General features: G+C 44.5%; 2 protein-coding genes across 12 annotated transcripts in view; one reads left to right on the top strand and one right to left on the bottom strand.

Moving 5' to 3' along the window:
- The window catches only part of KNOP1 (lysine rich nucleolar protein 1), a 33,763-nt gene extending 28,226 nt beyond the window's left edge, over nt 1-5,537 (bottom strand). For all 5 annotated transcript variants that reach the window (XM_034670309.1, XM_034670306.1, XM_034670307.1 and 2 more), the window contains exons 1-2: nt 5,412-5,537; nt 1,856-2,781 (exon numbers count right to left, since the gene is read on the bottom strand). In XM_034670309.1, the coding sequence (XP_034526200.1) occupies nt 1,856-2,779 (924 nt within the window). In that variant the 5' untranslated portion in view covers nt 2,780-2,781; nt 5,412-5,537. The remainder of the gene's footprint in view (nt 1-1,855; nt 2,782-5,411) is intronic.
- Nucleotides 5,529-18,024, top strand: part of IQCK (IQ motif containing K) — a 120,883-nt gene continuing 108,387 nt past the window's right edge. For all 7 annotated transcript variants that reach the window (XR_002144397.2, XR_002144396.2, XM_034670312.1 and 4 more), the window contains exons 1-4: nt 5,529-5,746; nt 13,955-14,019; nt 15,623-15,752; nt 16,694-16,791. Coding sequence is in view for 5 of the 7 variants with exons in the window: in XM_034670312.1 (XP_034526203.1) it covers nt 5,560-5,746; nt 13,955-14,019; nt 15,623-15,752; nt 16,694-16,791 (480 nt within the window). In the remaining 2 variants the exon portion in view is untranslated. The remainder of the gene's footprint in view (nt 5,747-13,954; nt 14,020-15,622; nt 15,753-16,693; nt 16,792-18,024) is intronic.

Raw genomic sequence — 18,024 nt, 5'->3', positions numbered from 1 at the left:
GTGGACTGAGTCCCCATTGCAGGAGATGTTAAACAGAGGGGACTGACCACCTTTCACTGGACTCTGGAGAGAAGGGATTCTAGATTCTGATGGGGGTTAGGCTCCCACCTCTGGGGTCCTTCTTGGTCCCAAAAGCTTCCGAATAAAAGAGACCACTAAAACCAAATCTAGTGGGCTAGGGCAAAACTGGGAAAAATCCAGAAACCAGAATTACCTCTTGTAGGCCCTGATATGGAGGCCACCCCTGCCCTCCTCAACCCTACATGGCCAAGCTGAGCTCAAGCCAGACACCTTCCTGATGATCCTGCTCCGGGGGTTGGCGGGGGGGTCATCCATCAGTCAGTATTAACTGAGCCCCTCCAATGCCAGGGTCATTCTTCAGTAAGTGCTCAATACACATTAGCCATCATTCTTACTTGAAGACCACAGGGCAGTGGCTGGTCTGAGCTCCCCCAGCTGGTCGGTGCAGAACTGGGAAGAGAATCCAGGGCTTGTTTTAATATAAGACAGTCACTTCTTCGGCTTTAATGATACTGGAATCTATGAGAAGTCACAGGGCAGCCTCTGAGAAAGGATGAAACCTCAAGTTCAGAAGCCAGATTGGGTTTAAAGCCCAGCCCCACGCTGTAACAGGTGGGTGATCTTGATCAAGGTATTTAACTCCTGAGTCTGTTGACTTGTCTGTTAAATGAGGATGACCACAGCAGCTATGTCACCACACTGATGTGAGGATTAACGGGTTAATACATGGGGAGCATAAGCTACTAAGCCAGGCACACGGTTAAGTGTTCAAGAAGTTTCAGCCATCGCTACCCCCCACAGGCCAGACATCTGCTTGGAGTAGGGCAGGTACCACCTCATTACCCCCTGCAGATACACGCACGTACCCCAAAGACAGGAACAGAGGTGTGGCCCTGGCTCAGACAGGGGAGGCTATGGGCCTGTGGAGTCCAAGTGCTCTGGCTCATCTCCTCCTTTCTCTCCCCCCTCAAGGAAGCTTGTCAGGAGGGAGACAGTAGATCTCGTGGTCTTCACCAGACCATCAACCATTCCCTTCCTTCTGGGAATTAGGACTGGGCTTTCCTCCCAGAAACTGTCTTGTTCCCCTGACCTCAGACAGTGGGGTTCAGGTGGGACTGATAGCCTAGGCCCCTCCCCCTGGCTTCAGATCAGGGTTTCTGGCTTGTGCGATCCAATTGAGGCCTGTGAGAGCAGCCCTGAAACTTCTGTAATCGTTTCGGAGGGTCTATCTCTCTCCCTTCGGTAGCCTAACTACTAGGATGAAATCCTGGAGCTGCTGAGACCATCTTTCTTTGGGGTGGGAGGTGTCTGTCTGGGACCAAAACCAACGAAGAAAAAAAAAATACAAAGCCCAGAGCTCGGGAAAGCCACACTGGCATCTCCTGCAATCCAAATCTATTTGATCTCTAAACATGTACACTGAGCACAGAAAATAAGCTCAGATAGCTACAGACCATGTTATCTCAAACTATTTGGTTTCTGAATTTTGGACAGCAAGAGACAAGAGTTCAGAAAGGGAGAGATTCATCTAAAAAACTTATTCCAATTTATTTAGATCTTGAGTGAAGATAGTGAGGACTTGGGCAGAGTTTCAATAACAAGGGATACCTTTACTATTGAGGATATTCCGTGAGCACCTGGATCCAGCAATACCTGGAGTTAGTTTTTAACCTTTCCAGTTACATGTCTCAACAAATCCCTTTTCTGGCTGAAGTCAGTTTAATCAGGGTTCTGGCAGCTACATATGTGAATATCACATACACATACAATACATACACACACACACTCTCCCAACTTCCACCCTTATTCTCCCAGAGCAGCGTCTAATGCCTACCTCTTCCCAAGGTTCTTCTGCTACTCTGCTCTCTTTCCCCTTCTTCTTTTTATTCCTCTTCAGAGCTGGCTCCTCAATGCCTGGCGGCTCTACCTTTTTCTTGGACTTCATTTTCTTCTTTGCAGGGGACTTGGGGTTATGTCCTATTGGAATGTATTCTGGAGCCTCAACTTTGACTGGCTTCTTACTTCCTTTCCTAGGGCTGCTCTCCAGAGATTTGGAGCGCTCAAGGTGCCCTTCTAGGGAGGTATCTCCCTTCTGGTGGATTTTCTTTTTCTTCTTCACCTTCACGTTGCATTCCCTGGGGCTCCCCTGCTTCCGTTTCTGCCCTGAGGCTGCCTGCTCCTTACCATCCTTCCCCACTGAGCAAGTGGAGGGAGTATCCCCAGCCTCACAGAACCAAGGGTCCTTGGCCGAGAAGGCTGCAGCCTCCTGGGCCGCCTTCTCCTTCTTATGTTTTTTGGGCTTCTTGACAACTCTGGTCACCTCCTCACCCTGTCTGTTGTCCAGGGAGGTCTTCACTCTTGAGCCAGAAGGCATGGCCAGAGGCCTTAAGGACTTCCTCTTTTTTTTCTTCTCCCCACCCTGGAACTCAGATGAACCAAGAGCCTGCTTCCTGGGGCTGGACAACTTCTCTGTCCGTCCAGCACATAACATGGTCTCAGGTTCTAGATGCTCCTCACAAAGGGTGCTGTGACCCTTCTTTTTCTTCTTTTTCTTCAATACAGGCATCTCAGATGCCTGCCCTAGGACCACACTCTTTGAGGGGGACAGGGCTCTTGTGGGACAGATCTCAGTGAAATAATTATCACTGTTTAAAACTGAGTACTGAGTCTCTGGTTCTTTGACTACCTTCTTCTTTTTCTTCTTCTTTTTCTCTGGGACCCCAAGGCCCAGGTCTCCTTTGTGGGTTTTGGTGATCATTCCTGAAAAGAGAAATGGTACAATTTATCTTCATACCAAACCACTCCATGTACAATTCAGCTAATTAGTGTCAAGAGCCACATTTATGAGTGGCTAGTCTGAAATGTTAAGGGATGGAAAATGGGCATGACTCCTTTGGAACAAAGGAAAATGTGATCAAAGAAGTAGAATGGAATTAAATTCAGATAGCTCCAAGTTCAAATTCAAACTGCTCCCTCACTAACTTAAGCCCCAGTCACCCAGCCTCCCTGAACATTAATTTCCCCAACTGAAAAATAGGGGGAATAATATTTCTTCTCAAAGGGCTACTGGAAAGAATACACAATAATCCATGGAAAGTGATTCCCTTTCCCACCGCCTTTCTTAAATCTCTGAGCCTAGTCACCCATTCAACAAATTTACCCACTGCCTACCCTGTGCCAGCCACTGAGGGTACAATTGCAATCAAATCAGACAGACCAGGTGCTATCCTCAGGGGCTTACCTTTCACTGAATGAAGGGGACAGAAATCCTGAGGTCAACTCTTCCTGCCAATTCCCACCAGAGGCAGTAACTATGGCACAATTAACCTCTCACCTTGGTTCACCTAAGTAGCTCTTTTCCTTTGTCTCGAAATTAATTCACCCCACCTGCACCTTGGATGATTTACCCTCCTAACTACTTTCCCATGTGGCTAGTAATAAGAACAGCAACAAAACATCATGAAAGGAGCCCCAGCTAGGACTGAGAAGACCTAGGTTCAAATGGTGACTGACTCACTCTTGACGCATAGTGTTGGTTTCTCTGGGCCTGTTTTCCCATCCATAAAGGGGACTGAATGACTTAAACGCTGCCAGGAGAGAGGAGGTGTTGGGGGCCACATGCTGCCTGCTTCACTGCTTCTAAATTTTCAAATTACCAATATTTAACAAAATTGAAGATGACACAGAGCATCCTAGAATGCCCAGCTTTTTGGGGGGAAAATGTCATGTAGACAACTGTGGGAAGGGGCTGGTGCCCTCAAGTACATTTTAGCTTCCAGCTGGGCCACTTCTCTCCAGTCACCACCCAAGCTCCTGCTGCTCCCTTGACTAGGTGACATGGAGACACCCAGGAATCCAGAAACAAAATATCCCCCTGGCAGGAGGTTTGGACAGTGGGAGGGAAAGGTCAGGAGCTTTTCCATCCTGAACCTTTCTTCAGCCTCCAAGCCCTGGGGAGCCTCACTGGCTCACCATTAGCAGGTCCAAAGAGCCAGGCCTAAGCCATGGCTCAAGTTCATTTATAACTCACTGCCAGGAACACTTGGAAAGTCAAGGGTACACCCTCTCAATTCACTCTTGTCCTGTGTTCTGCTGTATTCCCAAAACCTAGCTCTGTACCTGACACACAGCGATACTCAATGAATGAATGAATGCCAGAGATAGAGATGAACAAGATAAAACACCTGCTACCAAGAAACAGGCGTAGGAGGAAAAGAAGTGTGATAATCAAGATAACAGTGATAAAAGCCAAAGCTAGTGGTGAAGTCAGGGTAATGAAGTTCATCTCATCTGGCCTACCAGTTGTCTGGAAAGTTTCTAGAAGACAGGTTTCCAGCTTAGGCAACTGCAGGAGGGTGATGTTGATGCCTGAAAATAAGGAACTGAAGGCAGGTAGTTAGGGGCTGCAGGAGACAGGCTGGTTTGCATAGAGCCTTGAGCTATCCAAGTGGACAAGAGGATATTCGGTGGACAGGCAGATATATGGGTCTGAGGCTCACGGGTGACTGGGCTGACATGGGTAAAAAAACAAAACAAACACTTATAAATATATGGATGGTAACTAAGCCTAAAGCAGAAGGAGCCTAAGACAAGACCTCAGGGAAGCAGGAGGACAGAGGAAGAGCGGCCAGCCAGCAAAGGCAGGGGAGAAGGTGCAAACCTGGCGGAGTCGAAAGAGCCAAGAGTGCCTCAGGTGGGGGAGTGTTCAAGCGATGTGATTAGAAAAAAGAAGTTAAAGGGAGACTGTAGTCAATGTAATTCCTTTTCGGCCGTTCATAATCACTGTAGCTTTCTTCCTCTTTAGCACTTTTCCTCCTCTTCAACCCTGCGACTCCAGATACATTCGCTCCAAGAAGCGAAGAGTAAAGAATCTTAAGAGTGTGTCTCCGGCAAAAGCAAACACCTTCTCCAAAAGCTCTTTTTAAATCTCGCGGTAGTCTCATGAGCACCTGTGTGAAGACCCCATCTCAGACTCGCTGAGGCTTCGAGACTTGAATTTACTTGTCCTGGGTCCTAAAGCCAGCAAGCGGCAAAAGGTACTCGAACCCAGAACTCAGGAAGTCGGGGCCTGCGCTCTGCACAATGGAACACCCCACTGTCGCCGCGGGTTCACGAGCAGGAAGCAAGGGAGCCAGGAGGCGAGAACGGTCCCTCAAAGGCACCGCCGCTCCAAAGCTTCCGCACAAACACACCAGGAGGGATTGCGCGGGATCCCGGCTCTGCTCCAAGGCGGGAGAACTTCCAGGCCGGAGCGATCGCACACATGCGACTGGGGTGGGGGGTATGTGTGGATTTGGGCCACCCACTTTTCCCTCAGTTCAGCGCGCAAATCCCCAGGCGCAATCTCCAGACCCCAAGCCGCCCCACCAGTGCCGATCCTCAGCACTCACCCGCAGGCCACTCTTCCCCGCCTCCACGTGAAAGCCAGCTCTGCCGCGACCCGGAAGTTAATCTCGAGTCGCTGGCCCGCCTCCTTGAATTACGGCTCCTTCCGGGTCGTAGCCGTGCGGGAGGGCGGTTGCCGTGGAAACCGCGGCCATGGCGGCACCGGGTCTGGAGAGTAGTCGCACCGCCCAGGGCGAGGAGCCTAGCGGCTCCACAGAGTCGTCGGACGCTGTCCGGACGCCAGTGCCCATCGCGTCCACCGTGTCTCCCGAGCTACCCGTCTCGCCAGGACAGGGCGTGGAGCCTCCGGGCAAGAGCCTGTGGGAGCAGATCTGCGAGGGTAGGCAGCCCGGGTCAGCAGAGAGGGGCGGGACTCGCCAGGCGGGGGCCGCGTTTACTGGGCGCCTACTGTGCTCCAGGTGCCTGACGTGCGTGCCCTCCTTGGTAGCCGCGCCACAGGCCCGCCGGCATCTCCATTTCACGGACAGGGAAACTGAGGCTCCGAGATTTTGTCCGAGATTACTCAGCGCAGTCTCGCACCTTGATTCGTAGTCAGGTTAAAGCCAGGGGAGCCAGGGGAAAGCGGAACAAAGGGGACCCAGTGGTGTGGACAGTGGTTCTCAAACCTCACTTAATGAATAGGAAAAAATCGCTGGGGCAGAGATGGGGAGCTTGGTTAGAACGTAGGTTCGCAGTCCTGCCCACAGATCCCATAATCAGGTGCAGGGAATTTGCGCTCTTAACGTGCACCCTGGGTAATTCTGATGTAGTTAAGTCTGTAGCCCACATGTTGAGTAAACATGGTCTATACAGATTTGGGTTTCAATCCCTCTCCACGTCTGATCTTCCCTAAAATCCCCAAATGGAGTTTAGCTCAACTTCTTTCGTGGCCCTACACGTACTCTTGGTCATGAGGCCTTACAGTACTGTCACACATGTTGGGCAAGTTATTGCCCTTTCCGTAAAGTGAGCATAATATTGACATCTATTTTATGGTGTTAGGAGCTTGCAGCGAAGTAGTCACAGAAAGTGCTTAGCAAACTGCCCTATATCCAGCAAGAGTTCAATGAGTGTTCGCTCTTAAAAAATAATATTGAGTGGGTTTTTTTCTCGCCTAGGTTGTAAGCTCCTCAAGGTCAGGAACTCCTTTTTATTCTTGTGGTTACTATCACTGTCAGCTGTCTGAAACAGCATTTCCCAGAACTTTCAAATATGGTAGCCCTATTGATTGATCATGTTGTACACCTGAAACTAATTTAATGTTGAATTTCAGTTATATCTCAAAAATATGTGGTAGCTACTAGCCACATACAGTTTTGAGTGCTTAAAATGTGGTTAGTGCATTTGGGACTCAAATTTTTTATTTTGTTTAAGTTTACGAAAATTAAATGGCCACTTGTGGCTAGTGGCTACCATATTGAACAAGCCAGTAAATGTTTGTTGAATGGACAAAAGAGTGATTGCACCAATATATGGAAGAAGCGGAAAATACAGAGGAGGAAGAGAATAGTGGACTCAGAGTTGATAGATAACCCTCAGTGGCTGTTTCACCTCCCATCCAGTGCTTGAATTCCTTTTCCAGCGTCACATTATATTTAGAAAAATCTGTTTCATCTTGAATGTTCTCCTTGTAATTTCTACCCTTTGGTCCTTACCCCCTTGGTGCCATGACCCAAGTTGATCACTCTTCCAGAAAGAATCCGCTCATATTTGAAGGTACTTGTGGATGTCTTTTCCCCAAAAAAGTGAAAGACGTTTTGACTTCTTCAAGCCAAACAGCTCTTCCATAATAGAGTTTATTACTGGTGTGTTGTTTAAGGGAAACTGCTTAGCTACCTCAAAGGGCTGATGTGAGGACCGGGTAAGAAAATGTATGTGAAGTTGATTAGCATAGTGTCAGACATTTAGAAAGAGCTTGATAAATGTTCATTGTTGTTAACAACGAAACATGGTTTGCATTGTGTTTTAAAGTCATGAGATTATTTTGGTCAAATAGCCCTGTAGGGAGAAGGCAAAGACAAAGAGGTATGGTGCTCTCTAAAAATCAAGTGAATTGATGCTACTCACAAAGTGACAGAATTACATCGTGAAGTTAATGAGGTCAAAGATAGTGAATTATACACTCAGGCACTATCATGATTATTATAACCGAGATGAATTTCTTAACCATTCTAACATGCAGTTTTCTATAACAAACATATAGTGAGTAAATTTAGCACCTCACAACAAACATGAAAAGCAGGCTTTGTGGTAATCCTATGTTTGAGGTTAAGTGTTACATTCTATTAGTATATCTCCATTTAAAAAGCAACTTATCACAGCAAATAGGCCTGTGAGAAACTCAATTTCAGGAAGGAGAAATACAGAATAGGTAAATATCTGACTTAAGACTGCCCTACCTGGCTGATGCTGTGTGTGTGTGTGTGTGTGTGTGTGTGTGTTTATATAACCTGACAACTTGTAATTGTTCTTTAATTTTCCCGACTTTCCAGTGATGACTACCTCTGAGCTTTGTATCCTCAAAGACACTTGTATAGTATCAATAAAGTTCTTTCCTGCCGACGCTTTTAATTAAATCTTATTATTGCTTGTGACATGATTTTTAACTATGGTTTTAACCAAGACTGAGTGAAAGTATTGGGGAGCTTACAGTCTTCTATTTTAATATTACTGTTATTACTCTCATCAGCATCCTCATTATTGCCATTGGTTCATTACTCCAAATACTCTCCAACCTCAACCTTAGAGCTGTTGTAAAATCAGGTTCCTCCATCCCACCTGCCAGATACCAACATGGACCAGCTCTCAATCAGTGCTTGTAACCCTAGTGCAGCTGCTGAGTACAGCTGGAGAAAAGTGACACCAGGGGGCTCTCACAGTGCCTATCAGTCAACATCCCTCAGTGCCTTCTTCCACTGCACCCAGCTACTAGCCCCAAGTTTCTATTCCCCCTCCTCAAATATTGGGTGATACCACTTAGTAAATGTAGGAGGCATCCATTGAGAAGAGTCAGGCATTTGGAAGTGGGGAGGGAATCCTTCAGCTTCCTTATACCAATAAACATGTTTGCATCTGCACACATACGCTGCTACCGACAGCTCAGCCTACATCTGTGCTTTGGTACCATCCTCTTGCCATGCCAGGATCCTGCTCACTCACCCCCTTTCCACCCCTTTTCCTTCTGAACATCCTTTGGTCTGTCATCTTGAAAACCTCTCCCTTAGCATATATTATCTTCTAGCTCTTGTCTGTCCCTTTACCTCTCTGAGCCAAGCTTCTGGAAAGAACACACTGCCCTTGTTCACACCATTGTCATGCCTTTTATCAACCCAGTACAGACTAGCTCCTACTTACCTCATGGTTCCAGTGAAATTATTCTCATCTCTTCTGTCAACATATCTTCCCATGTTGGAAACTGTTTTAAGTGCTGGGCTAGGAATGACTCCAGGCACTATTCTAGACACCAAACAGCTTTGCGTCTCAATGAGTGTCACATCATTCACTCAGGTACCCAGTCCAGAAATCAGAGATTCATCTTAACATGTTTCCATTCACTTTTCACGATCCCCACATACACTCTCCAATCCCTACAGATTCTACCTGCTTAACATTTGTAAGCCCCAACTCCTCACCCCCTAGTTCTCACGGCTGCTGCTTTAGATCAGGCCCTTACCGCATCCTGTTTGGATTGCTGCTGTAGCTTTTTAATTGCAGAGGCCTCTGTCCAGACCTTCTTCCACAGGAACCTCTCTCAGATTTCAATCTGATCACATCATGCCTTGACCTACAATGATTTTCATACCTTTCATGGTAAACAAACTCTTTAGCTTAAGACCTAAGCCCCTTCATGATGTGGTTCCTGTCTTTTTTTTTTTTTAGCTTCATCACCTACCATTTGCTCAAATCATACTAATGGCAACATTTATTGAGCTGCTCTATGTGCCAGACACTGAGCTAGATGCTTTCCCTCTCATTTAAACCTCACATCAACTCAGTGAGGGTTTTGCTTGTTGTACAGGCAAAATTGAGGAACTTGAGGCAGAGTTAAGGAAACTCATCCGAAGTAAGTGACAGAACCAGGCTTGAACTGAGATGTGTGTGTCACTCAAATCCAAGCACTTACACAACATACAGCGTGCTTCAAAGTGTAGCCTGGGAGCACCTGCGTCAAAATCTGAATTACTTGTTAAGATGCAGATTCCTGTGCTCTGTCCTGGACCTGATGAGTTGGATTCCTTGGGGGTGAGTCCTTAAGCTCTGCATTTTAAATAAGCTCTCCAGGTGAGGTACAAAGCACAGTGCTACTGTTCTGTACTGTGTACTTTTAGCCACAAGAAATAATTCCTCCAGTGCGCCATATTGTTCTACTCCATGCCTTGCCCAAACTTTCCTCTTACTGGAACGTCTCTGCCTTCTCATCTTTATCTTTGAAGACTCAGCCTAAGTGGCCCCCCTTCTAGAAAGCCTTCTCTTGTTCCTCACACTGATTTTTGAAGCCCTTTCTCCTCACTGCACCAAGAGCACTGGGCATAGCCCCCTCCAGCAGCATTTTCCGCATCTCACAGGCACCGGTTTACTGCTCATCCCCTCACTAGAACATAAGCTCCTCTGCACTTGTCATCTGTCCCTCCAGCAACTGGCACAACCCCTCGCTGTAGCGTCTACTGGCTAAGTGTTCATTAGATTCACCCCCCCACCTCCCTGATCCATCCCTTTCCGACAGGCCCATGTTGGTAAACATTGTTCCCAATGTTTCAGTTAGGAACTGTTGCTGTTTCAGTTCGGAACATGTTCAGTAGCGAATCAGAGGCAGTCTAATAGTGGCCTGAGCAAAAAGGATGTTTCATTATCTCATATCCTTAGGAACATAGAGGGGACAGGCTCCAATTTTGGCAGAAAGGCTCCACGCTGCCAATGGGGTTGTAGGTTCTTTCTGCCCTGCCCCTTGCAGAATGTTGCCTTTGTTGTATAAAGTGAGTAACCACTTTTACTTGTTCTTAGTGTTCACTGAATATGCATATAACATTAAATTCCCCTAATCAATTAACCCACTTTACAAGCTTCGGTAACTAAAAAATTATAAACATTTCTAAGTTTAATATACCTGGTTTTCTTAAGCATTTCTAATGCCAAACAGACAAGCAAATTTTCTAAGCACTGAAGCAGCTCTTAGAAATTGAATGAATCACATCATAGTAAATCAAGTTACTTTAATGAGTTCAATACTCTACAAGCTTAATCAAATTCATACAAACTCATGGTTTTCAATGTAAAAAGCATCAGTCTGTAATCACATATTTTAAATTGAAATCACAAGGCAAAAGTAACAAGTTCTCAAATATGCCAGATTCTCAAACATTACAGAGGCTTGAAATCACAAACACATCATATTGTCCTGAAGATAATGTATTTTCCCATACTTCTACGTAATGATTTCAACTATATATCTTTTGCAGTCATATGATGAAAAAGTTTGTATCTTTTCCATCAAATTTAATTGAACTCCTAAGAGATCTCTTTGGAACAATTCTAAATAGAAAAAATATAAATAAATAACAAAGAAATGCAAAAAAAGCAAAATATCATTTTATATATATATATGTGTGTGATTGGTAATACTCTGGAGAAACAGTCTTACTATTAGGTGTATAAATTGTTGTAGACTTTTTGGAGGAACATTTGTCAATTTGGCTGAAATTTTAAATTATTTTTTCCTTTAACAGAACAATTCCACATCTAAGAATTAATAGTATAAAAATACCTCCTTTCCAATCGATGATGTATCTATAGTGGTGCTCCTAGCAGCATTGTTTGTAGTAATGAAAAATTGGAAACAACCTAAACACCCACTAAGGGTACACTGGTTAAATAATTGTGGCATATCATATATGTAGCAACCTAGAAAGATGTCCAAGATTCAACATCTAGAATGGTTCTTGGTCCGTAGTAAGCTCTCAATAAGTGTGAACAAACATATAGATAAAGGATCAAAAGTAACTTGCTATATTCTTCATTTTGTTCATTCATTCATTCAGCAAGTATTCTTTGGGAATATGATGGTGATGAGCATAAATAGACCCAGACAATTTCCCTCACAAAACACACAGTCATTAATATTTACAAATTTCAAACAAAGGTAAAACTGATAGGAATTATGAAGAAAAAGGACTGTGTGATGGGGTTCTATACTTGGATGATTTGACGTGGTCTGAGATCTAACAAATAAATATATTTGTGTATTGTATACATATGTTAGTAAATGTTGAAATACAGTGGTTATGGGTTGTAATGGGATTGGATGTGACTTACACTCTTTACATAAGACAGGTCTGTATTATTTAGAATTTCCTCATAATAGCATGTATTGATTTTGTAATCAGACAAAGCTCTAAATGTATATATCCTAAATCTGAATAAATAGTTTTCATACCATGTTGGTGTTTGTCAAGGTGTTTGGGGAAGAAGAGTGAATTTACATGCTTGCTTGAGAGGAAAGCAAAGTGGTAGAACTCAAGCTGTTATGGTGGGCAGAATTCTAAGATGGCTTCAAGGATTCCCACTCCCTACTGCACATACCTGCTAGTCATTCAGTCAAACACAAATCTAGGCTTTGCCATCCAGGGTTTTCCAGATGTAATTTAAAGTTTGTCATCGGGGCGCCTGGGTGGCTCAGTCGTTAAGTGTCTGCCTTCAGCTCAGGTCGTGATCCCGGAGTCCTGGGATTGAGCCCCACATCGGGCTCCTCTGCTGGGAGCCTGCTTCCTCCTCTCCCGCTCCCCCTGCTTGTGTCCCCCCTCTCTCTCTCGCTGGCTGTCTCTCTCTCTCTGTCAAATAAATAAATAAATAAAATCTTTAAAAAAAAATAAAGTTTGTTATCAGTTGACTTTAACAGGAAGATCACTGTAGGTGGGCCTAACCCAATCGAGCGAGCCCTTAAGTCATCAAAGCAGAACATAATCGTCTTCGCCTTGAAGTAGCAAGTAACCATGGTGGACTGTCCATGACAAGGACCTGAGGGTGGTCTCTAGGAGCTGAGAGTCGCATCAACAAAAAGAAAACGGAGACTTTAGACCTACAGCCACAAGAAACTGAATCCTGCCAACAACCAGTGATCTTAGAAGAGGACCCACCCCTCAGATGAGATCACAACCATGAATGGCCAACACCTTGATTTGAGCCTGATGAGATCCTGACCCATACCCAGACTCCTGGCCTGCAGGAACTGTGAAATACTAAATTTGTGTTATTCTATGTTGCTGAGTTTGTGGTAATTTGTTACATAGCATTAGAAAACTAATATAGCTGGTACTGGGAATCAAGATCGCTTGCAACCTACCGGCTGACATACTGGTCCCCAGCCTGATACCTAGGAGTTAAAAAAAAAAAAAAGTCAAGAGATGTTTCACTGACAAGGAAGTAGAACAAAACATGTGTCCAATACAATTTTATTCATTCCATTGGTACCACCTTGCCCGGAAACTGTTTTTCCTCATTACTGCAAAGTGACTATGCATTTGCCGTTAAAACATTGACTTTTCCAGAAATATTTTTTCCACTGTCTTAGGGATGTAACTAATATAGCCCAGGAGCATTTCTGTCCCTCTCCGTGCAATAGTTCTTGTTACCTCACAGAACTTGTATGGACTGTTCTTTGCATTAGTCTCTCCAACAGGTTGACTGTGAGCAGTCTTGAAACCTGGCAATCATTCTCTACATCACTGCACATTAGAATCAGCCGGAAAGCTCTAAAAATACTGATTCCCAGGCCTCTACCCTAGACCCATTGAAACAGAATTTCTGGACTTGGGCCCAGACTTTGGTATTTTCCAAAAAGGTCCCCAGTGATCTTGTGTGCAGACAGGATAGGAAGCTATAGGAGTTCACAGCAGAACTACTCCCACTGATGCATACAAGTCACCTGGGATCTCATTAAAATGCAGGTTCAAATTCAGCAGATCTGGGGTGGGTTTGAGGTGTTGCATTTCTAACTCCCCAGAAATGCCAATGCTGCTGGTTCTGGGGCATACTTTGAGTAGCAAGGTCTTTATGGGATTGCTTTTCCAAATGTGTACCCCAATCAGGCTGTCCTACCTTCATGCTCATCCTCATGACTGCAAGAGACAGCTCATCTCTCTGTCACTTTTATTCTGTCCTCCCATCATGTGCTTCTCTTCTTCCATTTCTCCCCTCCTATCTTGAGTAGCTACTGGTATCTTCCCTTAGCCTCCCTCCTGTTCTCTTCCTCCTTTTATTCCATGTAGTTATCATAACTTGGGGGCAAAATCTAAAGTTGTACCTTCTCAGCAAAAGAGTCTCAGACTCTTACATAAAGCCTTGACTCTGTCATACAGGAGAACAATAATCTCTTATCCATTTTAAATACGGTGGTTCACAGGAATTATTATCCTATAGTAGCTAGTTGTTTTCATTTCTATAAACCACCAACCAAAATAAAATTTAAAAATGTTTTTTTTGGAGGAAAGGAAATTGCATCACAAACTGCAATGAAGTATGGAATTGAGGATTTTTTTTTTCCCATTCCCTTTAGAGTATGACGCTGAGCTGCCTCCCTTTCCAGAAGGATATAAAGTCAAACAAGAAGCTATGATTACTGTGAGTATCACCCAGGCCCCAACCTAAATGAAAGGCTCTTATATGAGAATAGTGCCAGTGTCATGAGTTAGAGAGGTGGGAAAGGGAAGGCACTGGAATTAGAACCAGAAGTTGGGGCCAGTCCTAGCTCTACTACTAATGGTGTGACTTAAAGGCCATCATATAACCTCTCTGAGCCTCAGTTTCCACATCTGTTAAATGGAACAGTTAATCCTTGACTAACTCATGGGACCTCTGTGGGGCTCAAATGACAAATTGGATGAGAAAGGTCTTTACGAAGGAGTCAACACTTGTCCGTGTTGGGGACACTTGGGGATAGAGCACGTCTCTCTATGCATGCCAGCGTGGGTAAGATTAAAAATACTGTACTAAGAGGGCCAAGGACAAGGCAGCCAGGAAGGGAGGCCCCCAGGCAGTATACTTGGAGTAAAATAGGGGCTTAATGGAAAAGAGCAAGGCTCTGAGAGAGTGAGATTATTGAGCAGGGTCACAGAGATAGGACCCAAACCTAAGTCTCTAGACCTCCAGTAGGTTGTTGCAGCTGCCACTACTAGAGATTCTGTGTCTAAGAAATTTCTTGGCCTGTGATTGTTCTTCTTTCACAGTGTCCTGTTCTTGCTCTGTGGATGTAAAGCTTTCTCAAATTTCTCCGCAGATAGCAATTACAGTTCCCTTCCCGGAATTGTTTGTGCTTCCTCCAGAGTCAGTTTTTCTTTGTAGGTTTTGATGTCTTTTATGCTGTTGATGTTCTTTATCTGTGTAGAGAACTTTTGTTATTTATTGAAAAATTTAAAATGGGGATCTGAGTGGATTTTTCTACGTAGCTGGTATGATTTTCTTCTACTATTGTACATGTGGGTTTGTCTTCTGGATGAGTCTCTTCTCTGGGTAGAAATATTGACTAGGAGCTCGTGGGGAGTGATTGTCTACTAGAAGACTTTTCTTCAGGGTTGCAGGCAGAGAGCCTCCGAATCAATGGTGAGCTGCTTTCCCCCCCCCCCCTTTTGGCTACCAGCTTGGCCAATCCTTGGAATCATTGGAAATCACTGGTGTCATTGGGAAGGAGGGAGAACTGGATATAAAATGCTGGTGGGAATGGAGCTTTATGTATATTGAAAGGGGAGGAAGCAGAAGGAGGGGGAATGTAGACAGCAGGCCAGTGGAGCCCCAGCTGGATTTTCACTTAACCCCTCCTGTTTATCATTCCCTTTCTCATTCCCATCCTCTGAGGAATCAAACCCCTAAGAATGGAGTTTTGATGGGAAGAGGGACTCCCATCCACTGGGGCAGTTTCCTCCTGAGGATCCTAGGCTGCCATTCCCTCTCTTATTTGACCACAAAGCTTCTTCCCTGTTTCTTTTGGAAATGTTTGCAAATCTTTCACCCACTTATAGTCCTCTTGTTCTTTTCTCTGTTAGGGCTTTATTCCTTGATTGTCATTTATAGGTGTCTCAGAAGAGAAGAGGGACAAAGATTTGTACTCATTATGCCCCTTGAACCTGAAGTTAATGCAGAATTTTATACTTTGTTAGGTTATACAGGAAAATACAGTTATTTAAACTATTTATATGAATTGATTCCCTTCCCAACTTCCCCCCATCAGGTTTCACCGTTAGAGGAAACGGTTCTCCATGGCTTCAATACAGAGCACTTTTATTCAGTTCCTCATTTGACCACGGACTCACATGTACCCTGTCCTCAAGTTAAATTGGAAACAGTCGATCCCAAAACATGTAAGTAAGGAGGTGAGATTTTGTGTTTTACAATTTGGGGCTTGTAGCGTTGCAAAACCCAGGACGGGGGTGGGGTGGACAGATCTCAGGGAGACCACAAAAATATGAAAGAATATGTTATTTTAATTTTTATTTAATTTTTATTTTTAAATATGTATCAGAATTTTTTTTTTTACTTTTTTAATTTTTAAGTAGGCTCCATGCCCAACTTGGGGCTTAAACTCACGACCCTGAGATCAAGAGTCACGTGCTCTACTGACTGAGTCAGCCAGGCGCCCCTAAATTTTTATTTTTCAGAGAAGTACCTTTATCCCACTGTTTTATGTCTAAGGTTGAAATATAATAAAGATGATAACAACAAGCATACCTTGATTCTACCTTAAAATCAAAGGGGGGAATATAAAAAGTGGATGAAAGTATCATGCAGCCCTGCATTGTGGGTTGAAGTCAGAGATGTAGACTTTCTCCATCTTCTCCCTGGGCCCAGTTCCTCTGGCCCACTCTGGTGCCAGACCTCTCCCACCGCTTTGTTCTGTTCTCTCTGCTAGCATGCTTTGGGTCTTGGCAACCACCACCACCACCATAACTGTGGCCATAAATCCCCATCCATTGTACTCCCACCCTGCTCCTCTCCTGCCTCATTGCTACCACATTTCCCTTGCTTATTTTCCCTCCAGCCACACTGGCCTTCTTGCTGTGCCTGTGGCCCCGGCCCTGTGGAGGACCCTGTCTACATCCTCGCCAGTCCACAGAGGCTCAAAAAGATATTTTAAGTTTCTTTAATAATACAGCCCAACTCAGCAGTCTGGAGTAAAATGCAACACTTAAGGTCATGCTGTTTCACGGACAGTATCTTTTTTTGGTTCAGAAACAAACATTTCTCCCAGATTCATTTGGGCCATTTGGGATTTTCAATGGCATTTTTTTTTTGTTTGATTTAGGTTCCCCCAAGGAATATTTGGAAACATTCATCTTTCCAGTTCTGCTTCCTGGAATGGCTAGCCTGCTTCACCAAGCAAAGAAAGAAAAATGTTTTGAGGTCAGTTGCTCTCTGGGGTTTCTTTATTTCTAAATGCTCAGTAATTCATTTTTATCAGATGGTACCTCATTATCTCAGTACCATCAAGTGGTTGTTCTCAAAACAATACCTTTGGGAGGGAGAGCTGTGTTTTGGTCACTCACTCAGCTCCAGCCATGACATCCAGTTTTGCATACACGTGCACTGCCATCTGTCTGGCCACTTGGCTCCAGAGAGGTTTTCTGCTTTCTTGGCCTCTCTGCCTGCCCTTCTCCTGGGTAATTGGCATCTGCCAGGTTTATTGGCTCCCGTTGACTGTGTGTGCAGATTAAAGCTCTCCTTATATTTTATCTGACTCTGGATTGATCTTCTGACCTCTGGCCTCTCCATACTCCACTTCATGCTCAATATCATGTGTGTAGCTTGCTTCAGGAGAGGCCTGGCCCACAGGGAGTGCTTGCTAAGCATTAGTCATGGTCACACTGCATCCAGTTTTCTGTGTGAATGGAGTTCCAATCCTGGCGCACCCGCCCATAAATATGCGTGTGGAGGCTCCCTCTTTTCCACAGTTGACAGGATACTTTGGGGCATGTGTGTTCCCTGCACAGTTTTGAATACTAGAGATTTGGATGGCCCACATGAAGAGAGTAAAATAGCAAAAATACTTAATATTGACCAAGTGCTTGCTCTGTGCCAGGTGCTTTGCTAAATGCTTTACCATTCCTTATTTCATTCAGCCCTTCCAACAGCCCTATGAGATTCCTTCTATTAGTGTTATCTGCATTTTACAGATGACGAAACAGAAGAACAAAGAGATTTAGAAAGGTGATCAAGATGAATTTGCGGAGTTAGGATTCAGATCCAGGTTATGATTCAAAAGGATACTTAGAAAATTGGTAGTAACTGCAGTGCAAACCTCAGTCATCTTGCCACATCCCAAGGTCATTAGCTGTTTGGTTGCCCTTCAGCACAGAGTCTCTCTCTCTGAGAAGAAGTACATACTGCCTGGATGGGGCTTTTAAATACTGAAGAGACACCCATAGCCTCAATGATCCTAATTTCATCCCTCCCAAACAATGCAAGTTGGAGGCTGTCCTCTAAACAGCTCCAGGAAATACTGATTTTTTAGATCCATATCTGTTTTCTGAAGAACAGATTTGTTACTTGCCCTAGGTTATAAAATCTAAACTGCGTCCACTTATTGTATTTTTTTCATTTGCTCATTTGGCTTTTCCTGAGGGCGTAATTTCCATC

The sequence above is a fragment of the Ailuropoda melanoleuca genome, chromosome 10 (assembly GCF_002007445.2).
Source record: "Ailuropoda melanoleuca isolate Jingjing chromosome 10, ASM200744v2, whole genome shotgun sequence".
Taxonomy (NCBI): domain Eukaryota; kingdom Metazoa; phylum Chordata; class Mammalia; order Carnivora; family Ursidae; genus Ailuropoda; species Ailuropoda melanoleuca.
Note: the sequence above shows the minus strand (reverse complement) of the source record. Positions and strands in the feature narration are given on the sequence as shown.